Source organism: Labrus mixtus, chromosome 18, assembly GCF_963584025.1.
Source record: "Labrus mixtus chromosome 18, fLabMix1.1, whole genome shotgun sequence".
Lineage (NCBI taxonomy): Eukaryota > Metazoa > Chordata > Actinopteri > Labriformes > Labridae > Labrus > Labrus mixtus.
The window spans coordinates 8,352,765-8,380,296 of NC_083629.1; the positions used below are offsets into that span (position 1 = coordinate 8,352,765).

The window sequence follows — 27,532 nt, forward strand, 5'->3', positions numbered from 1 at the left end:
CACCTCAGCTGAGCTCAGGGAATGAATTTACACCTCTCCAGCCACCAGACAAACGCCCATACTTTTGTCCACACTAGTATCGGGGACCCTCCATTTTCCAAAACAAGTCCTTACAGCGCATTCATCCATTATCTACAGTTTTGTCCCATTCGGGGTCGCAGTGGGCTTGAGTCGATCACCTTTTTATTTCCGGTTAGAGTCGTGCTTATCTTCGCTACCTTTACTGCTAGGCTGGCAGAGATTATAGTCGTTTGTCGAATCATGGAACACAGCCAATAACAAACAAGCCCAGCGACAATAAGCCCCGTTTACAGTCTCACAGGCTGAACTCGTGTTGTTATTAAAACCTGTTTTAAACCGACAGGGGTAATACGGAGCGTAGCAGTAAGAGATAGAGTCGTGGTCCGTCAACTTCTGAAGGAAAACGTACTTAAAATGTTCTTAGAAGAAATAAACATTTGCCTGTCAGTTACAAAAAGGGAAAATTTGACAAATCACTACCCAGGACGCAGAGTCGATAGTGAAGCTGCAGATTGAGGGTGGACAGTACCACCATGACAGACTGTACGAGAAGTTTCTACCTGCCTGGTACAAAAGTCTTCATACTAGGGACAGACTCGTTCCTCGGTCTCTAATCGGATAAAGTTCCGCTGAGTTCTCCTGAGACTCGGACCGTTAGCAGGTCCGGTGTTTCTACACTAAACACACTTAAACAAGCTAGCAGGCTAAGCTAAAGCTAGGTCTGTTTACATTACGGCTAGCTGCTGTCAGCGGGATGTTTGGCTGTCTGGTCGCCGGTCGCTTGGTGCAGACCGACGCGGTGCAGGTCGCCTCGGATAAGTTCGTGTTCAACCTGCCGGACTACGAGCACGTGAACCATGTGGTGGTGTTCATGCTGGGCACGGTGCCGTTCCCCGCCGGGATGGGCGGTGCCGTCTATTTCTCCTTCCCTGACCCGGTGAGCGGCGGCCCGGTGTGGCAGCTGCTCGGCTTCATCACCAACGACAAGCCCAGCGCCATCTTCAAGATCTCCGGGCTGAAGGCAGGGGAGGGCGGCGCGCACCCCTTCGGGATGATGGCCTCCTCCCCGTCGCCCTCCGTGGCTCAGGTCGGGGTGTCCGTGGAGGTTCTGGAGCAGCTTTCCCAGCAGGTCAGAGCCGAATCAGAGGGGGAGGGGGGGGGGGGGGCAAGGGGTGGACAAGGGGTGGACTAGACCCTCTTGAAATCCAAATCCCAAACTGTGATTGGCTGTTTTCCTTTCAAGAGGCCTGGCTTAAGTTATGTCAACTACTTGAGCTGTGTTGCAGTCAGGGTTGTCAACAGTTTTAGTACTTCTTCGATGCCATGTTTAAACCTCAGTCATTTTCTACAATTTCAGTTTTTGGTGATCAAAATAAGAGGCGCCCCCGTATTGTTTACCTCAGACTTCTGTTGTTGTTGTTGTTGTTGTTCCTGTAGTTTGGAAACAGGTTGTTGATATTGTTTGGTTTTTGCTGGTAGCATGTGAAAGTTTAACATTTCTGGTATCCTGACAACCGTAGGTCCCCGTGTCCAGCGCCGCCGTGTCCACCGTGGACTCCTTCCTGCAGTTCACTCAGAAGATGCTGGACAGTCTCTACAACTACGCCTCGTCCTTCGCCGTCACACAGGCTCAGATGACCCCGAACCCCTCAGAGACCTTCATCCCCTCCAGCTGCATCCTCAAATGGTACGAGAACTTCCAGAGGAGGTTGGCGCAGAACCCGAACTTCTGGAAGAACTGATGAGAGCAGAGACACTAAAGACTCAGACCAAAGACCGGACCTCTCAGTGCCTGCAGCTTCTAATAAAAGTCTCATCGGAAGTTTTCACCGTGCTCAGTGTCGGCTTTCTACGGAGCCCCGCGAGGCTCATGTGAGAGCAGATAAGAAGCCGTTTGTTAATCCAGTCCCACAGTTCAGGAAACACGTCCACAGATTGTTAATCCATGTGCACATATATGTTTGGGACCGGATCTACAAACAACTTTTTATCTTTTCCTACCTGAACCTCGCAGGACTCCGTAGCTTTCCTCTCTGATGCTTCTACAGAAAACACTTCCTGTCTGAGCTCACAGTCTGTTACACTCAACATGCTGTCAATAAAACTGATTCTAAAGAAAAACAGTGTTTAACAGCCGGGTGCTGAATCCCTAAAAGCTGTCGCAATTTAATTTATAAATCAGATTACAGGTGAGCTCAACGTGCTTTACAGTCAGGTCAAACACATAGAAATACAACAACAGAATGTTTCTACAGAAATCAAATCAATAAAGCCACACACACACACACACACACACACACACACACACACACACACACACACACACACACACACACAGAGTAACTATTGGTATGTTTGGGAGAACAGATGTTTTGGACCTCAGTTCAACAGGTAGTTTGTTTGAGAGAGAAAGACTACAGTAACTAAAGGCCCCCTCTCTAAGCTTTGATCTAACTCTGGGTACGGCTAACAGACCTCCACCTGGAGACCTGACGGGTCGGGTCGGGTCGGGTAGTAGTCTGTGAGCAGGTCAGAAATGTGGACAGGAGCTGAACCACTGAGAACTTTATGGACTAGTAAAAGGATTTAAAAGTGGTTCTGTGTCGTTCGGGGAGCAGGTGGAGTGTTTAGAGGACCAGAGTGATGCTTTCAGATGTTCTCATACGGGTCAGGTTGCAGAGCTTTGAATAAGTTGAAGTCTTCCTACAGGTGGTTTGATCATCCAGTGATCTAATCTGATTGAGATGAATGCATGGACTCATCTCTCTGTGTCTGTTTGGGACATGAAGGCTCTGAGGTTTGATTTGTTCTTTAAATGGTAAAATGCTGCTCTGGTAACATCGGTGATCTGACTGCTAAAGTCTGAATCCAGAGTAATGTCATGATTTGTTGGCTCGCTGTATTTCATGGACATGGATCTGGGGTGGAGAAGGATGATTCCAAATCAAAAGAAACCATGAGCACAGAACTCCAAACTGTACTATCCACTCTATCCGAGCTGGTAACACATGGTTTGTGTCTTTGTTGTTTAAGGCATCTCGCGACCCACGACCTCCAGGGGGATCCTGACCCCCACTTTTTGGAACCACTGAGTTAGACGATGGAGGAACTACAAGTGGGGAAAAAAAACTATCCTGGGATGTTTGCATGAAACTCAAGTGAAACAAAAAGCACAAAACTCACACATGAAGTTTAAAGACTAAAATATTTCCCCAGAGCTGATGATGAAACCAAGAACATAAAAAACACCAAATATAACAAGTGAAATGTACAAAGTGTGTGTGTTTGTTAGGTTGGTTATTATAGTTTCTATTCCTAAAAACATGGAGATTACTTTCAACCAAAATGAGACAATTCCCACATTTCTGGACAAAAATATAAACATGATATTTACTTTTTTTCATATCAGCCACTAGAGGGCACTGCAGCCATTCTTCAAGCCGTCAACATCTGTTCAAAAGTCAAATTTCTTTAACTTTGAGTGATACAGATCAAGATGAATCTGCAGCTTCGATAAATCTCTGCTCATGTTTTTCTGTCTTTTATCCATCATCTCCCCTGAAAAGTGCAACTCAACACTCCTCCCTCTTGACAAACTCAGACTTTCTCTGACATGTTTCTCTGAAAATGATTAATAGCCTGAATATTTTACCCATGGGGGGGGAGGAGCTTCCAGCTGAGTTCTGTAGAAAACAGAAGCAATCTGTTGTAACTAGAGGTTTGAAGTCGTTTGTGAAGAAGGAAGTGCGAGGGGAGCTGCAGATTACTGCGGTCAAGCCAGCCGCTCCTCGCTTTTACATGGTGAAGTGAGCCGCCCCTAAATGTTAAGTGCCCACGTATTCTGATCTTTATGGTAAATGCTCCGGACTCCAGAGCGAGCAGAGAGAGAGAGCGATGAAGTGAAGTGCTAAATGCCTAGGTCTTACCATAAAACTGACTATGAGATATACGTGTATGAAACGGGAGCAAACAAAATACTGTTCAGGGAATAGCTTCGGAGGTCGGTGAAATTAGTTTGAGAATAATACTGCGAGTCTGCGATAACTTCCGTTTTTCAAAATAAGGTGTTTTCCTGGGAAAAAAATATAAAAATATATGTTCTTCCATAAGTAGACAATGATTCTGATATGGTTGGACTTAGTACTTCCTAGACTACGTGCACAAGTAATATGAAGTACTTTTACTGTGTACTTTTTGTGAAATCCATTGTCAAAGTCCATTATAAAGCACTATAATGAGTCTTTTTTATGACTTTGATGTCTTGTAAAATAAAATTCATCCATAAGTAGACAATGATTCTGATATGGTTGGACTTAGTACGTCCTAAACTACATGCACAGGTACTATGAAGTACTTTTACTGTGTACTTTTTGTGAAATCCATTGATTTTGTGGATTTCACAAAAAGTACACAGTAAAAGTACTTCATATTACTTGTGCACGTAGTCTAGGACGTACTAAGTCCACCCATATCAGAATAATTTTCTACTTATGGAAGATTTTTTTTTTGTCTGGAAAAGGAGATTAATAACGGGTCAAAATCGCTCTCTCTGTCTGCTCGCTCTGCAGGACGGAGCATTTACCATAAAGATCAGAATACGTGGGCACTTAAAATTTAGGGCCGGCTCACCTCACCATGTAAACTCGAGGAGCGGCTGGCTTGGCCGCAGTTGCAGATAAGCTGTTACATAAAGGCCTCTCACACAAGGCAGGCAGACGTGAACAGCTGCACTCTTCCTCTTATAGGGACTTTATTTTTGCGTATTTGCAGTCAGGATGCTGCTGGAGCTGCTGCTTTTCGGGGCCGCGTTAGTCGGACTTTATTTCCTCCTTCACTTGACTGTTTTAAAGATGCCGAGGTGTAAAAGTGACGTGAAGTTAAACGGGAAAACTGCCATCGTCACCGGTGAGTCCACAGGCCGAGCTGCAGGCTGCAGCAGATAATGACACTGACACTTAAAGGATTGTGTTGACACTGCTGGCTGAATAGATCACTTCCTACAGAGGAGGTATGAGAAACATGCAAAGTGCTGAAACTCGGCGCTGCTCGGAGTGACAGAGAGAAATGTTCAGAACAGACAGGAGACACACTCAGAGCCTCTGAAACGCCTCAAACTATGAAGTACCTCTTTCTGTTGAGTCTACCTTTATATGTTAAATATCTGAGCTCGTTATTAACGCTTAGTAAATCATTTCATGACGCCCTGGTTGTTCCAAAGGTAATAACTGGATAACAACGATCTGGATTTCGTAATCCACTTTTTTTCTTCAAAGGATCATGTGATCCAGATCACTCTGACCCCGGTTGTTCAAAGAAAAACCTGGATAGGATCACCCTGATCCAGGTACACACTTTTAACGGATCCCCGAATCTGAATTACCAGAGCTTTTAACTGACTTTACACTACATACTTAGTCCACAGGGGGCGCCGTAACCCACACAAATTGAATTATCCTGACAGCTGGTGTGAATGTGACATTTCATGTTCGATAAAGATGCTTTTTGTTTAAATATTTCATGAAGAAAAATCAATGTGTACCTTATCTACTCGGTCCCTGAAACAGAACTTATCTCTTGTGAAAAATATGATTTATGATTTCTTAAGATATCAGCTACACTGTAAAAATGTTGTTTTGTTGCAACATTTTTTTAGTTTTCTTGCATCTCGTTTCCTGTAATTCAGCATGAAGCCGCTCTCTGCTGGGATCAGGGTGATCCTGATCCTTATGTTTTGGATCAAGTAATCCTGATCCTTCTCACAACACAAACTGGAGGTTTCATCCGGACTAACACCAGGATTAGATTATTAGATTCTATCCCGTTACTTTGGAACAAGTGGTCCCTGAAGATCAGTTTCAGCCACTTTGTGTTTCCTAGTTTTAAAATGTTCTGTAAATTGTTTAATCTTTTAATATAGTAATAATTATGATCAACAATCATCATTCTTGGAAAAATCAAACGATATTGATTTTTGTTACCACAGCAACAAAAATAGAATTCTTAGGCCCCGTGCTCACCTAGCATTTTTTTCCGGGCAGAAAAGCACTGGCTTTGCACTCGAGAGAGCTTGCATGAAGCGTTTGTTCGCTTCGAAGAAAAGCGCTGCACGTCCGTCCTGTCTCTAAGACAACAGTCTGTCTGGAAGAAACTGGTGGAACTAACAGAAATTTTGCTTTCATGGATTAATTAAAAACTCTGCTCAACTTTATCCATCGTCTCCAGGAGCAAACACTGGCATCGGTAAGCCCACAGCAATGGACTTGGCGAGGAGGGGGGCGAGAGTGATCATGGCCTGCAGGGACAGAGGCCGAGCAGAGGCCGCCATCAAGGACATCATCCAGGTAAAGATGAAACAGCTTCTAAATGTTTCCTACTGTGAAGGGCTCCAAAACGTAAACTTTTTCTGCAGATAATTGAACTGACAGCTGACAGTTGGCGTACCTCAGGGTTATATGCTCGGTCCTCTTCTCTTCTGTTTACATTACATTTACTTCTGCTGATGATACGCGGCTGTACTTTTGTAAATGTCCCTGTCCCTTTGAGGGTATTTTGTCTTAAAACCAACAAAGATGTCGACACTTACTCTGTGTTCAGGAGACGGGGAACAACCAGGTGGTCTTCATGCAGCTCGACCTGTCCAGTCTGAAGTCCGTGCGATCATTCGCTGAAAACTTCCTGCGTTCGGAGTCCAGACTTGATCTGCTCATCAACAATGCTGGTCAGCGTTTTATCCTCACGGGTTAATGTACAATGGATCACTGGTTTACAGTTTATTAAAGCAGACATACGTTTACAGACTAATGTTTGAAAATGATCAGTCTCTGTCATTTTAATGATCAGTAGTATCAAAGGTAACAAAACATGGGTGTCTAGGACTTCTTTTTTAGTTGCCATGGTAACAAACAGGTGTGGAATCATATAAACTTCTGGTAAAGTGAAAACTCAAGTTTATTATCCGTGGTGTGTCTGTCTTCAGGTCTGCTGTCAAATGGAAAAACAGAGGACGGCTTCGGGATGATCTTTGGTGTAAATCACCTGGGTCACTTCCTGTTGACGGTCCTGCTCCTGGACCGGCTAAAGGCGAGCGGTCCAAGCCGCGTTGTGACGGTGTCATCTGATGGCCACAAGGGAGGGAAAGTGGATTTCAATTGTCTGACGACTCACAGAGATTTAAGTTTGGGCGACAACGACTTCCAGCTGCTCAAGAACTACTGCCACAGCAAACTGTGCAACATCCTGTTCACCACCGAGCTCGCCAAGAGGCTGCAAGACTCCGACGTCACCTGCTACAGCCTCCATCCAGGTGCGTAGACCACAGGCTGGTTTCAGTTTCAGTAAGACTACCTGACAATAGTGACCTGTCAATCATATATAGCCCGCCCTAACTCCTCCCCCTCTTTCTGGTCTAATTGGACCGTAATTTACTAAATTAACATCACCCTGTGTTGAAGGAAACTTGAAACAGAGTCAGACTAACTGTTTTTCTCTCGTCTGTGCAGGAATCATAAAGACAGAGATCGCTCGGAACGCGGGTTTCTTGTGGAAGCTCGTGGTGACACCCATCTTTGCCCCTTTCCTTGTGGACGCTGAGTCTGGAGCTCAGACCACACTCCACTGTGCCCTGGAGCCGGGAATCGAACACCTCAGTGGACACTACTTCTCCAGCTGTGCTCCGCTAACCAACCTCAAGGCGAGAGACGATGCCACGGCGAAGAAGCTGTGGGAGCTCAGCGAGAGTTTCTGCGGTCTGTCCTAAAATCAGAAATTAAAATCTGAGCTTTGTTCTTCTTTCCCTGCAATAATTCTCATAAAGAGACTCTTTTTAAAGATATAACAAGTATGTTTCTTTGTACTCATATTGTACAGCATTACAATGTGACAACTCAAGATTCTGTTTGTCCTTGAACGCATCACTGCAGAGTTCAGAACTGTCTGTACTTCATGATAAACATTGATTTATAATCATGTAACAGTGACTCAATGTTTACTTCAACTGTAGATGAGTGAACAGCCAACATTAGCAACAATATTATTGTTTACATTTATATTGATTTAATCTCATAAACATTACAGGACAAACTAAATGTTGATAATATTTCAAACTGACCATGCATCTATTCTTTAAATTTGAATATTGTTATTGTTCTTTAAAATAAATATTTTACGTGAAATCATTCACTTAAAAAGCGTTTTTAATTTAAAGGACCAATATGTTACTCTAACACCTAGTGTTTAAAATGGGTACTGCAGTCCAAATTCTAAACATTGTAGAGAGCTGTCTCCCCCCGCCCCCTCCTCTCTAGAGTCGATGCTCACACAGGTTGTCATGTGGTGAACACTGAAGCTTCAGTGTTTATCCAGCTCTGCATCGGTCTGTAAACCTTTCTGTGTTCTAACCTCTCTCCATTTTTCAAAAGCATCTCCAATGTTGATCCTAGTTTGAGCATGTTTCTGCTCGTGGAGCTTATTAGAAACATGCAGAGGCTTTTTAGGTCGGGTACAATCACTTCTATCTGAACCACTTCTCTTGCCCGCTTCCATCGCTGCAACACCTGTTGGTTTGACCTGATAACTGCTCTCATATCTGGAAAACCGAGGGGTGTCTTAAACAGCCATGTGGGGGGGCCTTAAAACCGCCTACCTTCTCTGGTCCAAACACCCCAATGATGAGAAAAGCCCATTCTCTCCATCTTTTCCCTGCTCCACTTTTCACAAAATGTGTGCTCAAACAGGCCGTTTGAGGGCTACAGGCCTATTAGTTTACTTTGTAATGACCTGAAGTTACTTACAATTATCATGGCAAAAAGGATACAAAAAATTATAATAAAGTTGATTAACCCAGACCAAATTGGTTTTATTCCCAGCAGACAAGGATCAAATAATATAAGGAGAACATTAAATATAATTTCCTGTGCAAGGAAAAGTACTCAACATTCTATGTTGATTAGTTTTGATGCACAGAAAGCCTTTGATACTGTGAGTTTGCACTTTTTACATAAAACCTTGGATGCTATGGGATTCCATCCGGAATTTGTTGAATGGGTAAGGGTTATATATACAAATCCAAAGTCGTGTGTGAGAGTAAACGGTTGCTGGTCAGATTTTTTTGGTCTTGAAAAAAAAGGGGTCAGACAGGGAGATTGCCTCAGTCCCCTGTCATTTGCAATTAACATTGAGCCCTTAGCAGCATTAATAAGGCAAAATACAAATATTAAAGGTATAAAATATGTAGGTCAAACACAGCACAAAATATCCTTGTACGCTGATGACATTTTAACATATATCAGTGATCCAATTGCCTCTGTTCCTGCATTAATGAGTAATATAAAATAATATGGCGAGCTGTCAGGCTACCAAATTAACCAATCAAAATCTGAGGCAATGATGTTGTTTAGGAATTGGCCTCAACACCTAGCAGAAAAAATTTAATTTTGTTTTTCTCATGGTGGCTTCAGATACCTTGGGATTGTCATTACCTCTGACACATCGCAGCTATTTAAGGCTAACTACGGTAAACTATTATGTGAGATAAAGAATGATCTTACGAGATGGGAAATCCTTCCCTTATCTTTAATAGGGAGAGTGGAGACAATTAGAATGAACATATTACCAAGGCTGCTATTTCTGTTCCAATCTTTACCGCTAGAGGTTCCCATGTCCACGTTTAAAACAACCAACAAGTGGCTATCTCAATTTATTTGGCAAAATAAAAGGCCCAGGATAAAGTTAAAAAGGCTTCTTTACTCAAAAGAAAATGGGGGCCTAGATTTACCTAATCTAAAAAAATACTGGGCAGCCCAGTTTAAGTCAATGGTTGCATGGTTGACTCAGGATAAAGATACCTTGTGTGTTGGGATAGAACAGAGTACTTGCCCTTATATGCCGTTAAACACAACCCCATTCTTAAATCATAAAACCTGGAATTTAAATAAAATCAATAATATGTGGGAAAAAAACACTTTAAAAACAAGGTTAAAAGTCCTTTGAACAAATTAAACATAAATACAGTCTTCCGGGTCACGATTTTTCAGATACCTACAGCTTCGACACTATTTACAAAAACACAAAGAGTGGGAAAGACTATGTGCATTACCGTCTAATATAGAGAATTTTTTTATTTGAACAATTAAGGGAACTATAACTGCTCCCAAAGTTTCTTCATCTGGTACAGATAAGCCACGCTCCAACTGATGTTTGGCCAATATTTATTATTTTCCTTTTGTCAGCAAACACCGTGAAAAACTAAAATGAAGTAAATAAAGACACAAGCATTTATGAGCACAGATGACTATACAAAAGCTAAACAAAATGTCCTTTACAAATAAAAATACAATTACATACCGTGTGCGCCTTCTAACCAGAAATGTTTAGGCTTTGCAGTCTTTTAAAGTTCTTCACTGACGCGTCTCCTTCATCTGTGTCCTACCATTGGTACTAGCTTCTGGCAGCACGTTTTATTGCTTCAATTAAACATGTGAACACTGCATGCTGAACACTCAGAGCAATACACAATTACACCAGTAGGTGTCAGTAACAGAGCATAGAATCTGAACACATTTCAAAATAAAAAAATTTCTCTGTAATTACAACAAATCCTGTTCAAAGAAATATAATTTTCTGCGACAGCTACAGGAACTATTAAAAAGAAGATAATATCATATATTTACAAAATATTACAAGAAGAGCCAATGGATAACAGTTTTGATATCAAGGAGAAATGGGAACTAGAGATGAACACCATTATTTCAGACGAGAAATGGGTCTTGTCATGTAGAGAGGTACACAAAGTAACAAATAGCCCCAAATGAAAGGAGTTCGAATGGAAAGTTGAGATTTTTTAAGACCCCTCTTATCACTTCCAAATTTGGTAACACCTCTAATCAATGCTGGAGGGGCTCGGCTTGGTAGGAGACCGCACCCATAGACCGCACCCATAGACCGCACCCATAGACCGCACCCATATTTTCTGGGACTGTCCCAAGTTAACAAACTATTGGCAAAACATAAAAAAAGAAATTGAAAAATGTTTAAATATAGAATTGCCTCTAGAACCTTCTTATTTTATTTTAGGAATATTGCCTGATAATATAGAAGGTAATAATAACATCCTTCTTCTAATTGCTAAGAAGATGATAACTGTCTCCTGGCTAAAGCAGCAGCCCCCAACGTTAACACAATGGAAACAAAGAGTTAAAGAGGTATATAATATGGAATTCAAAACTGCAAAGTTAACATTAAAAACAGCAGGTTTTTTGGTTAAATGGTCTCCAATAAACACCTTCTTTTGCAAATGATGTGTGTGTGGGGAGGAAGAAGTTGAGAAACAACTAATTTGTCCAATATGTATGTTTCCACACTTGTCTGTGGGTGTGCATATGTGTATATTTAAATTGATGTGTGGGGGTCCATATATGTATGTACATGTGGTGATGTTACAATGTATTTACCCTTTTTTTTTCTCCTTGCTGCCTTGTCTGCACTGTATAATGAACAATACCCATTCCTGTAGCTGTAAACGGACACTTACTTGGACACTTACTTACGGGATGTCCTAAAAGACATTTGCCTTTGCTAACACTGAAGAACATTTGACTGTACTGTGCAATATTATGTGTTTAACTGAAATAAAAAGAAGTTAAAAAAAAAACCAGGAGATTTTCCCTTCATGACATCACAAAGGGCAGTAACCCCTCCCCCAGGTGGGTGACACTCCCACAGCTAGGTGTTTGTTCTGCCCTCTGAGTCTGCCTTCTCACCGCAAACAATATGACACGGAGCGAGAAAGACCGAGACACCCAAGCCCTTCCAGAGAGGGGGCGTGGTCAGACACAGCTCATTCACAACACTGCAGGGTTGATTGTAGATGAGAAGCAGGTGTGCAGCAAGGAGGAGGAAGTGGAGAGGCTTGAAAACACATGGAAGGCTGAGGTTGTGGCTGAGGCCGTAACAGGATCAGAGTGGATTTAGAACAAGAAACTTCACAGACAGGTTTTGGAGAGCTCTGAGGCTTATTGACACTTTGTTGGAGTGGAGGAGAAGGTCAAAGGTCAAAGGTGTCTTTATTGTCCCCACAGGGAAATTAGTTTACAGCTGGACACATACAAATATATAAACAACACTAATAAATCATCCAAACATCATGTGCATAAATACATACAACATCAAACATGAAGCCCAGCAGAGATGATCCAGAGTGCAGCGTGCACTGAGCAAGAAATTAGAATTCAACTGCTATTCAACAGACAAATATCAGCAGGTACAAATGAGACCCAGTGTCTCATAGTCTTCACCACAGGCAGTCTGTACCGTCTGCCTGAGGGGAGAAGACTAAAGTCTGCATAGAGAGGGTGATCTGGGCTCTGCAGGAGAGAAGTCGCCTTTCTGAGCATCTGGCCGTTTCTGAATTGTCACAGTTCAGTAGGCAGTACGTACTTTTCAGTATGGAGTTTCAGTATACTGAACTGTCGTGGTCATTCAGTATGCATTTTTTGGGTCCACCTCAGTAGACTGAACATTTCAGTATGGATACTAACTTCCGGGTTTTATGCAGTATGGATCGGATGCGTGCTTTCAGGAAATTAATTGTATTTTACCCACAATGCTGTGCGAAATTAAATGTAAATCATCACTTCACATCTGCCTCCAAATCAAAACAAACGAGCGTGGATTAATTGAATCAATTTTTAATCTAGAGTTAAAGTCCCGACTGAAATCACTACTTTTAATTAACAACAGAAAATATAACAAATATCTGCATTATTATAAAACCTTTCCCCCTCTATTTAAATAATGATTTCACTATTTAAATGTGTCTTTATTGGTTTATTTTATATTCTGTATATTACTGTCTTTCATTTGTACTGTTCTTTATGTACTGTATGTTATTTAGTTATTTAATCTGTCTTTTACTTGATTTACATTGTGATATTATTTTTTGTTTACCTGACTGTATATGCGCTTTACTCTTCTTGAATAAAGCTAAACAAAAAAAACTAAAAAAAACGGGTGAATGCGGCTGGTAACGTAAATGAAGTCACTTCCATACTGAATGAATCAGAAGAAGTATGAACAAATATCTGCCTACTGTGTGTGCATACTGAATAGTAGGTACTAACAGTATACAGCACAGATAGTAGGTACTGCCTACTGACAGATTGAGTAGGTACTTGGTAATTCGGATGCAGCCCCTGTCTGCTGTAGAGGTCGCTCAGCTGGACTTGACTCCTCCCTGCAATCTTGCTCGCCACTTTAACCAGGCTACCAAGTCTGTTTTTATTGGCTAGAGCCAGATTACCATACCAGGCAATAATACAAAACATTAAAACCGATTCAATAAAACTTTTATAAAAGAGGGTCATCATCTCAGAGGATACATACAGGATACAAACCTCTGATGGACCTTCTTTTTTATAGCAACGGCTTGTTGCTCAAAGGACAGTTTGTTGTCCAGCCTACATGCAGTTGTAGGCTATCTCAATACCAGCACCCGTTACTATGGTTGGCAGAGGACTGAATTGAGTCTTCCTAAAATCAATAATCAAGTCTTTTGTTTTCAAAGCATTTAGCTGAAGGAAAGACTCATCACATCAGGATGTGAATTCATCAACCACAGGCCCATGGTGATGCTCCTCCCCTTCAAGAAGACTTCAAATGACTGTGTTGAGACTGTGACCTTTAAACAGTCTCGATGAGCGTCCATCACACCGAGTGACATGATGTGAATGATTGTACAACACCTCGCTGTTACGGCAGGAGGAAAGGTCAAGAAGGAAGACCCTGATGAACGCCACAAGCTGAAACACATCAAGTTGATCTTCATACACTAAGTGTGGCTGGAGCTTTTTGACCTCTTGAAGCCTTTCTCTCTCCATGCACATTGGTAGTTGATGACGTTCTGCTTCTTCATAACGGGAGGAAATCACACAGTGACGCTCGGACTGTCAACTGCACAGCATGTCTTTAAGAGAGACAGCCTCTATTTGGACACTTTGGTGTTTATCTTGACAAATAACATATGAGAGAAGCTGCACATTAAAGTCTGCACAACCTCCTCTCAGACTCTGCTGCACCTGCAATATAAACACTGTGCACCTGTAGATCTCCTCCCCTCTGTGCAGGACTAATTTTACCTGTTTTTAAACTGTGCAGGTTTCTCTACTTACTCCTGCACGGGTAATTGCACGTGTTTTAATGTCGATCTCTGTCAGGGATTCTTTAGGTCGATATTTACATACAGCCGCATAGTTTCAGTCGGAGCTGAGGAGGACCTGAACCTGTCAGACCGGTCTGAGCTGTGACTCACAGGCAGGTAGAACCAGTCCCGCAGGTGAGTCCCTGAGGGTGCTGCGTCCAGGGTCGGTCCAGGGTGGGGGTTAATGCACAGACATACACACACCCACACACACGCACACACTGGAGGAGCAAAGAAGCAATATTTATTATATTCTTTGCATGAAACACCTTCTCCGACAGATTCTCTTTATTTCTCACATTCACACGTTTGATCAGACTCCATGTTCCCGTCATAACAAGTCAAATTCTGTTCTTATTTCTCGAGGTCTAGACGTATTTATCTCCTGATCTCGGGCTAGCAACGCTGCTTTTCTTTCTGCAAACGGATTTGCTGAAATTCATTATCACGTGAAAACAAGTGTCGATATCCTGAGATCAGAAGATGAAAGAGATGATGATATCTCAAGGACACGACAAAAAAAGCTTTCTGGGGCCCCGTCGCACGAGGAGGGTCCACGGAGGTTAACTGAAACACAGTGACCAGGTTTTATTTTACGCCGAAACACTCACACTCAGTGAACTTCTCTGTTATTTCAGTTACGTCAGAATGATTCAAGTCTTTCCAGGACCTGCACAGAGTCAGGACGCCAGAAACAAAGATGAAAAAAGGGAGTGAACTGACTCGAGCATTTAACCCCAACATGAACTCTAACAAACTTATTTCAGTCAGAACTAAAGGCTGATCAGTCAGAGGGAGCTAACGTTAGCATGGAGGCTAACGCTCACACGACTCACTGAATATGCATACGTTGATTTAAATTAGATCCTAGGAGGGCCCATCACGCTGTCCTTTAAGGACCCAGACATTTCTGTTGGCGGGCCTGAAGATGACAAAGACCAACAATCACTCTGAGAGTTTAAAAAAATACATGTGTTGGCACTGGAGAGACAAACCCAACCCTAACCTTAAAACAACAGAGTATATAGAATGTATGTCTGCTGAGGAACAACCTCCCCGAGTAGATCCGAGCAGCAAGGGGCGAGCAGCGAGCTCTTTATCGAGCTCTTATAAAAACAAGTTTTTTTATGGGAGTTCTTCTGTGAGCGAGTTGTAATCCCCTACCCCAGGTTTTCCTGCCTCTTTCTAAAAGAACAAATAGCTTCATTTCATTTGTAGTTTGATTTTTATCCCCCGGTTACGGCCACAAATGAGGGACACGCCCCCTGCACACAAGATGAGGATTTTTCTGTGATAATTATGGTCTTGGTCTTGACTTGGTCTCGCCCTGCCTTGGTCCTGGTCTTGTCTCGGTCCCTAAGCACTCTGATCTTGGTTACTGTGGTCTTCACTACAACACCACAGACAACTGTGGGCCGTTAGCAATTCTGTCTCAGTCTAACTTTCAGTCAACATAACATCAGGCTGAGATCTGGAGCTGAGGTGGGTTTTAAGCCTCCTGACAAAACATTCACCCCCCGTACAGTGTGTGTCGATCGAGACTTGAGCTAATCAGACCTGTTTGGTTTTTTGAACCAGGCTGTTAACATGTTAATCTCTGCTGTAAAAACAGGCTTTTTAGAATGGGTGTGTATGTGACTTCCTGTGCTCCTGCAACCAGTTTCTAGTGGACACTCGAGGAACTGCAGGATTTTACACTTCAGCATCTGCTTAATTTTTCAACAGTGGAGGTTAACACTCGATGATCTCTGTAACACAGCAGAAAAACTACAACAGGACGGGAAACTAATTAATTTGAGCAATAAGCTTGGTGGAGTTTGGTGGAGTCAAAGTGTCGCCAGGAGCGTAAAAACGTCTGGAACCACTGGACGAGACGAAGCTTCTTATTCCAGATGAAGGCGGTATCTTTGATCTGTGATATGTTTGAATCTTTAAACTTTCCTTTTGGGCCTCTTTGACTTTATTAGATCGGGATGCTGAAGAGAGGCAGGACACGTTGGGAGGAGAGAGCGGGGGATGACGTTCATGAAAGACTACATAGGGGCACGCCTCTGAACTGTCAAGGTTTTGTTGAATCTTTACCGGTCTTATTTCCTCTTCAGTCCGATCCCTTGTAGCTCTCTTGTTGGATAACCTCCCACTATCTGTCTTCCTTACATTTCTCCTTTAATATTTTTTGTTATTTTTATTATAGGGCTTCCAAACTTGGTCCCTGAGATTTCTAATTTTTTTTAATGATACACCTTTTGTTTTTTTGACCATGTAGGCACATTCCTGTTGAAGTGCTTTAAGCGCCTGGTGTACAGAGTTCACATTCCTGTATGAGAAGAGACAGAAGCACCAATCAGAATAAACTCTAATTTAAAGAAACGTTTTAATGAATACAATTATAAATAAACTGTTTATCTATCACTGGAGTAAAAATACAAAAGAGAAATACTTTAAAAAAGATTAAACATGAACAGTTAGAGAAAAACAGAAACTCCTTCACCTGAAATCAGCAGTTAATAAAACCGTGTCATTAGGTCCCGCCTCTCACTGAGCAGGCGGCCAATCACAGCCGATGATGGTGGGCCTGTCCCTGGGCTCCCCCAGGTGTATAAGAGTGCGCGCCGAGACGCCGGCCGAGACTCTCACGTTTCTCAGGTGGATCTCGACTCTCTCACCTGTCTGAATCATGATCCATGTGCTGCTGCTCGCGGGAGTGCTGCTGGGCGGATACGTCCTCCTCACGCGGACCATCTTCAAGGGGTCCAGGTGTAAAGGAAACGCCGCCATAGCGGGAAAAACCATCATCATCACAGGTGAGTCTCTGGCGTAGCACTGCTTTACGTTTCTGCAGGTACACAACAAGTTTCCTACAGCATCGCGAAGCAGATCGTAGAGTCTGTTTTTAACAAAACACACGGATTAAAGAGTAAAAGATTAAACTAAAGGTGGATCAGTTCTGATGATATTTCTGAATGTTTGAATCATTGACACTTTAAATAAAAACACCAGGGATGTAAAAACACTGAGCTTACGCTGCGACATCATCATGATTTGTTTTTCTTTAGTTTTTAAATATAGAAATAAGAAATATAAATCAGTTCTCTAACAATAAAAATGCTAACAATATGTTCTCATTTTGTCGCGATGGTTGTTTACATTCTGAGCTTGGCTAGCTTGTGATTGTAAAATAAAAGCTAGCCATATTTATATATTTTCTGTCTCTTCGATTTGAATTGTCCTTTATTTATACGTCATTATTATTACGGTAAATCTTCAAATAAGGGCCCAACACAATTTAACGGCCGGTCTCTGATTCTGCAGGTTTTGACCGCAGACTGTAAACAATAACAAGAAACTTGACAGACATGTTTGGGGAGCTCTGAGATTTATTTAAAGTGGTTGAAGAGGAGGAGAATATGTGACCTTCAAAGATGTTAGATGATAAGTCAATCAATCAGTCAATTTTTATTTGTATAGCGTCAACTCATAACAAGTGTTATCTCGAGACACTTTACAAAAAGCAGGTAAAAGACCTTACTAAGTGATGTCATCTTATCAGACATGTTGATTCATTTGCTCCAAACAAATTGAGATCAAAAGTAAGTCAGCAAACTCTGTTTTTTATTTTGGTGCAAACACCTCTCACTGATTTTCGAAGCCAGTGTTTCCCAAGTGGTGGGTCGGGACCCAAAAGTGGGTTGCGGAGATGTTGTCAGTGGGTCGTCAATGTGTGCCTTTAAAGGCGGAGTCAGTAGAAATGTTCGCTGCAGCTTGTAAACACATCAATCAATCTTTATTTGTACAGCGCCCGTCACTCGTCCGTCATATTCATCGGTCAATCACTGAACTGTATCCACTCCTAAACTCACCTGCTGCGCTGTCATTGGCTGGAGGGAACACACCAGCTCCGCCCAGAAACGTCCCAAGTCAACCAGAACAAAGCAGAACAGTAAAATCCAGTCAGAGGACAGAGTCTCTGCAGACACAGTCACCACCACACATGTATGGAGGCCCAGAAGGGACAATGGAGCAGCTTTACTTTAGGAGAAGTCTGTATTTTATTTTGAAGGAACAAGCTGCTGACTCTGTCTTTAAGTAGGGGGTGGTGGATCCGGAGGCTAAACCAGATTTGTTCTGATCCATCTGTAATCATACTGCACTCCGTCTTACAAAGGAGGAGGAGGAGAATCATGAGACCTGAGTCATGACGGCTCAAAATTAAAGTTTCATATCTTGTAGCTGACTGTTTTTTTTGTTTCCCGCTGCAGGAGGGAACACCGGCATCGGTAAAGCCACGGCTCTGCACCTGGCCAGGAAGGGAGCCCGAGTGATCCTGGCCTGCAGGAACCGCAACAAAGCTGAGGCCGCCATCGAAGATATCCAACAGGTAGAGACTTAAAGGAGAGAGTAAGAGATCAGAGGAGTCGGGCTCAGACTCTCCTGCTGCATGTCGTCACTTGTTTCACGGTGTGTAACGGGATAATTCAGCTCATTCTCTCTCACACATGAAACAGGTTTGTTAACTGAGACTCAATCACAGTGTTAAGTTTTATACCACACCGGAGGAACAGGTGGAGTTACTTTGATTCTACATTTTATGACTTAAGAACAATCGTTAGAAACCAGGCGACGCATCACAGAAACATTCACTGCTCATCTCACTGTGTGACTTTGAGTCTGAGACTTTAGAAAACAAGAATTTCTAATGACAAGAATCAAATAAATCCAAATAATAAGTAAATAAATATCTTTGTATGTGTACGTGCATGAATTCGTTTAACGCTAATCATCAGCGTTAATCTTCAGACATTTAATAATCCAACACGATCTCCTGTAAGACAAAACACAAAGATAACGATACCTGTTTCTATACCACAGTAACAAAAATAGAGAGAGAGAGGGGGAAATGACATGCAGGAAAGGAGCCACAGGCCAGATTCGAACCCGGGTCCCCGCTTGGTGGTCTACAGCCTTTGTACATTGGGTGCTCTATATGATCAGACATTATGGCTTCTCTGACAACAATGCAGCAGCCAGTATGTCCTCCTTCTAACTTTAGATTCTGGTCTTGAATGCTCTGGATTTGTTTGGACCAGAGAAGGTAGGCGGTTTTAAGACACCCCCACACGGCCGTTTTGGACCTGAAGAGAAAAGTCGACCTTCAGACGGTCAGAAAAAATAACCAGAAAGACGTTTTTGCTTGTCGTTGGTCTGACAGATGTGTAGATTGTGGCTGCTGTGTTGTTTGGATCTTGAACTGCTTTACCTGGTCGGAATCACAAGAATCTTAGCTTTCTAGCGACGTATAGCATGAGTGTTGTATATTTGACTCTCAGTTTTTAAATCAAAGTAAATATCAAACGTTGTCCTCATCATCTGTTGATGGTCTTGTTCCAGGAAACAGGAAGTAGCGACGTGGTCTACATGCAGCTGGACCTGGCGAGTATGAAGTCTGTCCGCTGCTTCACAGAAACCTTCCTGAAGACCGAGTCCAGACTGGATCTGCTTATCAACAACGCAGGTAAATATACCGGGTGTGTGTATGTAAAAGTCCCTGGGATCAAAGATTGTAGGTCCCTGTACTCGTCTGACTGATGGAGGTCGGAAGGTCTGAAGGAAGTAGACCTAAGATAAACACGTCGATCCGAGTCTGTGTGTGGACAAAGAAGTCCGTCCGACACCTGCACTCCACAAACTAAGACTCATTTTGTCATTTCTGTTGAGATCACCTCCAAAAGCTGAAGATTCTCCCTGGAGAAAAAATGTAATAAATGTCTTCTGCAAGTTAATTACATTTCAATATTCTTGATACCCTGCAAGTATCGTTTTAAGTATAAACACATGGGGGCTAATATTGACCCCTGAGGAACTCCATATTTAATCTCACTGTGTGTTGGCTCATGTACACACCGTCTGTTGTTTAAAAGTTACTCACCTTGACTCTGTACCTGTCCACTTCATTGAGTAATATGTTTTGATCTATGTTGTCAAATGCTTTTTTTAAAGCGTATAACATTCTAAAAGCTAAAAGCAAAACTTTAAATTTAACCCTCGGTCTCCTGCAGGTCTGGTGGGCGATGGGCGGACAGAGGAGGGTTTCGGGATCCAGTTTGGGGTGAACCACCTAGGTCACTTCCTGTTGACCTACCTGCTGCTGGATCGTCTGAAGGAGGCGGGTGGAGGACGGGTGGTCACGCTGTCCTCGATGGCTTACCGCTGGGGACACATCGACTTTGAAGTGAGTTTTTAAATAGGGCTGCGACTGGAGAACCATGAACCTTAACACATTTAAATTTGAAAGAACATCAGATTGAAATAGACTGAGATATTATTCACTTATTCGCCTTAGTTTACATTTTATTTTCAAAGTTTCAGAGCGAGTTGAAAAATAACATGCAGAGATTATTGGACAAACAGGTGTACCATAATTGTCCACAGGGGGGCACCAAACCAATACTACAAGAGGGTTTACATTTTTTTTTTTGCACATTAGTTGTTATCTGCTTTACATGTTGTAACTTAAAAATTAAATATCTCCCTTTTTGATTTCTTTAAATCTTTCCATTCGAATGTCTTAATTTAATCTTTAGCTCACAGAGTAACGTGTTAATAATCCTCGCTGAGGTCTGAAACATGGCAGTTTTCAGGTCTGGTTCTGTGACTCATGTTTCCTCGATGACTCAACAGGTTCAGGTACAGTGAGCGTTCAGAAAGGTGTGTCAGGTATTCTGAGCTCAGGTGTGACATGATGTCATATCAACTCACACAAAGAGATTCTTAGTAAAGAGCTGAGAACTCACACGTGTGATCAGTACTGATGCACCTTTGTGTGTTTTACATTCAGGCTCTGGCGGCGAACAAAGACCTGGGGACGGGCAGCTACAGCTGGCAGTTCTTCATGGCATACTGCAGCAGCAAGTTGTGCAACGTGCTGTTCACCCACGAGCTCGCCAAGAGGCTGAAGGGAACCAACGTCACCTGCTACAGCGTACACCCAGGTGACACTCCACAAACACACACTCAAAGTGCAAACACACACTCAAAGTGTCCACCTTTTAGATTAATGAGCCCCTACTGCCGGACCTTCAGGAAATGTAAAAACCAAAACATGGATGTTGAAGAGTTATTCTGGTATCTCCAAACCTGGGCCTTGGGGTCTTAGGAGGCGTGATGTAAAAAAGACCCTGTGGGAATCCAAGAAGGCGGACGACAGAGTCCGACGCTATGCTGGAGGTTTTTTTTCTTCTCACAGTATATAAAAGTGTGGGGGGCACAGGTGGCCTAGCTGTTATTGTGCGCGCCCCATGTACAGAGGCTTAAGTCCTCATAGCGGACGGCCTGGGTTCGAATCCAACCTGTGGCTCCTTTCCCGCCTGTCCTTCCCCACTCTCTCTCTCTTTGATTTCTGATTCTATCCTCTATCTTAGCTCTCCGATGAAGGCATAACACAGCCGACAAATTGAGTGTAGCCAAGAGTCACGCTCTTCTACCATGCCCGTGTTTGATAACAGCTGATGACATCAGCTGATGGCCGGCTGATTTGCTTCAAAGCATCCTATTGGCTAATCGCACTCATGCCTCCTTATTTAAGGCGTTCCAGCCTGCCTACTCTTTGCTGCACCCTCTGCATGCCGCATGTCATGATGTGACTTCATCACTGTCATGCTGTTTTCATTCATGCCCGCTCTGTTTGGGGTTTGGCTGCGTCCCTCGCTGCCTGAGGCTTATTTGTACAGTATGAACAGGAAGAGCAGGAATGTGTACTGTTCCTGCCTCATGCTTTTCATGTTAGCGGGTGGAAGGACAGAACAGAGCTGCTCTTTAAGCGCTGACTAAATAATTCAGAATAAAGTATTTTCTTGAGATTTCAAGCTTTGAGTCGTGCATTATTTCCCTCACTTCCTGATTTCAACCCTTCGTCGTCTCGTCCTGCAGGTGTCGTCCGGACCGAGCTGTCCCGTCACGTCAGCCTGTGGCAGAAGGTTTTCATCGAGCCCATTGCCCACATGCTGTTCCTGGACCCGGAGGCCGGAGCTCAGACCACACTGCACTGCTGCCTGCAGGAGGGAATCGAACACCTGAGCGGACGCTACTTCTTCTGCTGTGCCGTAGAAGAAGTATCCGCCCAGGCCAAAGACGACGGCGTGGCCAGGAAACTGTGGGAGGTCAGCGAGAGGCTCTGCGGACTCTCTTAAGGTGGAACTACCACGATGGACTCTGATGTTTTTGATCTGCATTAAATGAGTGTTTAGCTCTTTGTGTGTTTGTTTATTCTGGTGTTAACGTGTTTATGTCCTTTAAATTGTAATAAAATATTTTATATCTGTGCTCGTTTGTGCAGCGTCTTCATGGTATCATCTTAAAGAGCCCATATTCTGCCCTTTTTGGGGTTCGTATATTTAATCTATGTACCTACTAAAGTATGTTCACAATAGCTAAAGTTAAAAAGTGTCTGTTTTCATGTACTGCCGCTCCATGCACCGGCTCGCTTCTGACTCTCTCTCTAAGGCTCTGAAGTGCCCACGTTCAGAGTCCACACGTGTGCCAAGTCTGATCTGATTGGTCGGCCTGCCGGCTCTGCCGTAATTGGTCAGTCACTCAGCACGGTTCTTGGAAATGTCCCGCCTCTTTTACCATATTGGGAATGCAGCCACTGGCTCCGTCCGAGGGGAGCATAAACATTAGCACCTTAGCACTACTGTGCTACCGCAGGCTGCAGCATATCGTGGGCGTGCTACAGAAGTTAACAGGCGTGCAACATGAGCTGCTGGGCTTGCCACAACGAGCCAATGGACTTAGATCAGTGATCACACACTGACAAGACGTCACACTGACAATTTTTTTTTCGTGGGGGGCTAGAACCAAGTGTTACGTGCAGCTAATGCTACAGCTAACAGGAGGACGTAGGAGAAGCTGCGTTTCTGCAGACTTTGAATTTTTGCACGTAGATGTGCCTAAACATGCACAGGACACTTGGAAAACACACTAAAGAGCATATAAAACCAGAAAAAGCATAATATGGGCCCTTTAAATAACCACACAAATACATATTTTAAACTCATTAAAGGTCCAGTCAGTAAGATGTGTAGTGAGTGAAATCAATCAATCAACTTTTATTTGTATAGCGTCAACTCATAACAAGTGTTATCTCGAGACACTTTACAAGAAGCAGGTAAAATACCTTACTCTTTGTCTGTTAACATTACAAAAGAGCAGGTAAAAATACCTTACTCATTATGTTACAAAAAGCAGGTAAAAGACCTTACTTAATGTTATGTTACAAAGATCCAGCCTATCCATCATGAGCACTTTAGCAAAGCAGCTACAGTGGTAAGAAAAAACTGCCTTATTAAAAGGCAGAAATCTTCGGCCGGATCCCCGGCTCATGACGAAACAGTCTTCACAGGCCTAGACTGCGCCGGGCTTGGAAAGGGATAGGGGGAGAGATGGGATAAGATGCAGGATGCATGTTCTGGCAAGCCGTCAACCGACGATCTTGAGGAGCCTAGGAGCGCTCAAGAGCTCCCAGGAAAGTAGGTGGTTAGTGACTGAGATTTATAGATAGATACATGCAGTAATATGATGTACTGTATATGCAGAGAGAGAGAGAGAGAGAGAGAGAGAGAGGAGCTCAGGGTGCCAGTTCCCCCGGTAGTCTAAGCCTATAGCAGCATAACTAAGAGCTGGTCTACACCAGCACCAGCCCTAACTATAAGATTTATCAAAAAGGAAAGTTTTAAGTCTATTCTTAAAAATACAGACTGTGTCTGCCTCCCGGACCCCGGCTGGAAGACGGTTCCAGAGGAGAGGAGCCCGATAACTGAAGGCTTTACCCCCCATAGTACACTTGGAGACTGTAGGTACCACCAGCAGGCCTGCACTCCGGGACCGCAACGCTCTCGAGGGACAGTACGGCACTAGTAGCTCCTTCAGGTAAGATGGTGCCTGGCCATTTAGAGCTTTGTAGGTGAGAAGAAGGATCTTGAATTCTATTCTAGACTGTATAGGGAGCCAGTGCAGAGAAGCCAGGACAGGAGTGATGTGGTCCCATTTCCTGGTTCTGGTCAGTACACGAGCTGCAGCATTCTGGACCAGTTGAAGAGTCTTTAGAGATTTGCCAGAGCACCCTGACAAAAGAGAGTTACAATAATCCAGTCTGGAGGTAACAAATGCATGAACTAGTTTTTCTGCATCACTTTGCGACAGGATATTCCTGATCTTGGATATATTACGAAGGTGAAAGTAGGCTGTTCTTGAAACTTGACTGATGTGAGACCTAAAAGACATATCTTGATCAAAAAGAACTGGTGCTAGATGCCAGGCTGATGTCATTGAGGACAGTCACATCACTAGAAAAAGTCTCTCTGAGGTTCTTAGGGCCTAGCACAATAACTTCAGTCTTGTCTGAGTTAAGTAGCAAAACATTTCTGGTCATCCAGGTCCTAACGTCCTTAAGGCACGTTTCTAGCTGACATAACTGACTGGTACCATCGGGCTTCATTGATACATAAAGCTGAGTATCATCTGCATAACAATGAAACTGTATGGAGTGTTTCCTCATAATATTTCCCAGAGGAAGCATATATAATGTAAAAAGAATTGGTCCAAGCACTGAACCTTGTGGGACTCCATGGCAAACTTTAGTGTGCATAGAGGACTCATCATTAACATGTACAAACTGAGATCGGTCTGATAAGTAGGATTCAAACCAACTTAAAGCAGTCCCTGTAATTCCAAGCAAATGCTCCAGTCTGTACAACAGGATCCGATGGTCAATGGTGTCAAAAGCAGCACTAAGATCTAACAAGACGAGCACAGACAGAAGTCCCCTGTCTGAGGCTAGAAGTAGATCATTTGTAACTCTAACTAGTGCAGTCTCAGTGCTATGGTGGACTCTAAATCCTGACTGGAACTCTTCAAATAAACTGTTGTCATGGAGAAAGTCACACTGCTGTTTAGCTACCACCTTCTCCAGGATCTTCGAGAAAAAAGGAAGGTTGGATATAGGCCTGTAGTTAGCCAGAGTTCCTGAGTCCAGAGTAGGCTTTTTAAGTAGAGGTTTGATTACCGCTACTTTAAATGCCTGTGGTACATAGCCTGCCAGTAAAGACATATTGATCATATCTAATATGGAGTTGCTAACTAAGGGAAAGACTTCCTTAAACAGCTTGGTTGGGATTGGGTCCAAAATACAGGTTGACGGTTTCGATGCAGAAAAAATGGAATATAGCTCTGAAAGGTCGATTGAAGAAAAACAGTCGAGACTAATATCTGGTCCTGGAACTGTCTCTGCCGTATCAGACGTATCTGCACCAGGTAAGGGCAGGAGGTTACCAATTTTGTCTCTGATGTCTAGAACTTTGTTGTTGAAAAAGCTCAGGAAGTCATTACTGCTGAGGGCTAGAGGAATACAAGGCTCAATGGAGCCATGACTCTCTGTCAGTCTGGCTACAGTGCTGAAAAGGTATCTAGGATTGCCTTTGTTTTCCTCGATTAGAGAGGAGTAGTAGGCAGCTCGGGCGTGACGTAGAGCCTTCATATATCTTCTATGACTATCCTGCCAGAAAAAACGAGATTCTACTGTTTTGGTCGAACGCCATATTCTTTCAAAATTCCGTGACGATTGTTTCAGAGTACGGGTTTCTGAGTTGAACCATGGAGCCACTCTCCGCCGCTTGACAACCTTCTGTTTCAGGGGAGCAATCGAATCCAGAGTAACTCTCAGCGAATCCACTGCACTATCAACAAACTGATCTAGCTGAGAGGGACTAAAGCTATCGTAAGAGTTTCCAACTGGGTTGAAACACGGTACTGAATCAAAAACAGCTGAAATAGAAATAGAAGCTGAAATGATAAAGTGATCTTACTATATGATCAGACATTAAGGAAACATGTTGAAGTGCTGGCTTCTCTGACAACAATGCAGCATTCAGTATGTCCTCCTTCTAACTTTAGATTCTGCTCCTGAATGCTCTGGATTTGTTTGGACCAGAGAAGGTACCCCCACACGGGGGTGCCTTAAAATCCTGCTCTCTGCAGTTACAGCCGCTGCGGTGTAATACCATCTCTCACCAGCAGAAAGCCGCAGTCATTTATTTATGTCGCTGCTTTATTGTAATTATTAAACAATCACACACACTCAACATATTTCTGTGTGGAACAACAAAACCTCACCAGAATAAAATACATCAGAGATTACATTTATACAGAATTTTCAAAATAAAGGTGTTAAATAAATTCTTTAAAATGATTTATGATTTTTTTTAGTTTGTTCAGGTGTTTTTTTTTAATCTTGTTTGAACACTCCTGATAACTTTGTATAAAAATGTCTCAAATTTTTGTGCTTTGAAGAATTATGAAGTTAGAGAATTATGAATTATTTTTTCCTTTTCTTTCAAGTTGTTCTGTATCTGTTTCATGATTTTAGATTATTTCCTTGTTGTAAATCAAGTAAAAGGCAGATTAAATAACTAAATAACATACAGTAGCCTTCATAAAGAACAGTACAAATGAAAGACAGTAATATACAGAATATAAAGTAAAATAAACCAATAAAGACACATTTAAATAGTGAAATCATTATTTAAATAGAGGGGGAAAGGTTTTATAATAATGCAGATATTTGTTATATTTTCTGTTGTAAATTAAAAGTAGTGATTTCAGTCGGGACTTTAACTCTAGATTAAAAATTGATTCAATTAATCCACGCTCGTTTGTTTTGATTTGGAGGCGGACGTGAAGTGACGATTTACATTTAATTTCGCACAGCATTGTGGGTGGTAAAATACAATTAATTTCCTGAAAGCACGCATCCGATCCATGCTGCATAAAACACGGAAGTTAGTATCCATACTGAAATGTTTAGTATACTGAGGTGGACCCAAAAAATGCATACTGAATGACCACGAAAGTTCAGTATACTGAAACTCCATACTGAATAGTACACACTGTCTACTGAACTGTGACAATTCAGAAACGGCCCTGTTCTTACATTCTGCGGGGAAATCAGAGCTCTTATGAAGGACTGTGAAGAAACATGGCGACACCTGCTGGTCAGCTCCGTGTATTAGGCCTACATGTGTCGGTGTGTTTCATTCTTATTTATTTGTGGTTTATATGTCAAAGGGATACAATAAATACAAACTGAAAACAGCCGTCCAATGTTAGTATCATCATCCCGAGAAGAGCTTTAAAAGAAAGAGAGAGAGTGAACTGGGTACAGAAAGATACCATGAGACACATTTAGCTGTGACGGAGCTACAAAACATCAAACATGAGTACACTTGCTGAACCAAACAGGACTTTGGTGACTCTTAAAAGTCGTGAAGT

At 42.6% G+C, this 27,532-nt stretch overlaps 4 protein-coding genes across 4 annotated transcripts in view; all 4 read left to right on the plus strand.

Annotated features, from left to right (window-relative positions):
• The window catches only part of tecpr2 (tectonin beta-propeller repeat containing 2), a 212,003-nt gene that overhangs the window by 23,765 nt on the left and 160,706 nt on the right, over positions 1-27,532 (plus strand). The gene's annotated exons all lie outside the window — the stretch shown is intronic.
• hikeshi (heat shock protein nuclear import factor hikeshi) lies at positions 514-1,848 on the plus strand. The gene is made up of 2 exons (XM_061063822.1): positions 514-1,150; positions 1,542-1,848. Exons 1-2 carry the CDS (start codon positions 776-778, stop codon positions 1,761-1,763), a joined length of 597 nt encoding a protein of 198 aa, XP_060919805.1. The 5' UTR covers positions 514-775; the 3' UTR covers positions 1,764-1,848.
• On the plus strand, positions 3,689-7,991 carry LOC132993773 (dehydrogenase/reductase SDR family member 13-like). Its single transcript, XM_061063813.1, has 6 exons — positions 3,689-3,778; positions 4,692-4,926; positions 6,244-6,362; positions 6,616-6,739; positions 6,998-7,324; positions 7,521-7,991. The coding sequence occupies exons 2-6, from the start codon at positions 4,797-4,799 to the stop codon at positions 7,775-7,777; spliced, it is 957 nt and encodes a 318-aa protein (XP_060919796.1). The 5' UTR covers positions 3,689-3,778; positions 4,692-4,796; the 3' UTR covers positions 7,778-7,991.
• Positions 16,816-22,531, plus strand: LOC132993772 (dehydrogenase/reductase SDR family member 13-like). The gene is made up of 6 exons (XM_061063812.1): positions 16,816-17,016; positions 18,472-18,590; positions 19,601-19,724; positions 20,269-20,441; positions 21,048-21,201; positions 22,139-22,531. The coding sequence occupies exons 1-6, from the start codon at positions 16,890-16,892 to the stop codon at positions 22,396-22,398; spliced, it is 957 nt and encodes a 318-aa protein (XP_060919795.1). The 5' UTR covers positions 16,816-16,889; the 3' UTR covers positions 22,399-22,531.

Coding starts and splice junctions, on each gene's coding strand:
- hikeshi (XM_061063822.1), top strand. CDS start 776: ATGTTTGGCTGTCTGGTCGCCGGTCGCTTGGTGCAGACCGACGCGGTG. Junction 1,151..1,541: donor TGGAGCAGCTTTCCCAGCAG/GTCAGAGCCGAA, acceptor TGACAACCGTAG/GTCCCCGTGTCCAGCGCCGC.
- LOC132993773 (XM_061063813.1), top strand. CDS start 4,797: ATGCTGCTGGAGCTGCTGCTTTTCGGGGCCGCGTTAGTCGGACTTTAT. Junction 4,927..6,243: donor GAAAACTGCCATCGTCACCG/GTGAGTCCACAG, acceptor CATCGTCTCCAG/GAGCAAACACTGGCATCGGT. Junction 7,325..7,520: donor CTGCTACAGCCTCCATCCAG/GTGCGTAGACCA, acceptor TCGTCTGTGCAG/GAATCATAAAGACAGAGATC.
- LOC132993772 (XM_061063812.1), top strand. CDS start 16,890: ATGATCCATGTGCTGCTGCTCGCGGGAGTGCTGCTGGGCGGATACGTC. Junction 17,017..18,471: donor AAAAACCATCATCATCACAG/GTGAGTCTCTGG, acceptor TTCCCGCTGCAG/GAGGGAACACCGGCATCGGT. Junction 21,202..22,138: donor CTGCTACAGCGTACACCCAG/GTGACACTCCAC, acceptor CTCGTCCTGCAG/GTGTCGTCCGGACCGAGCTG.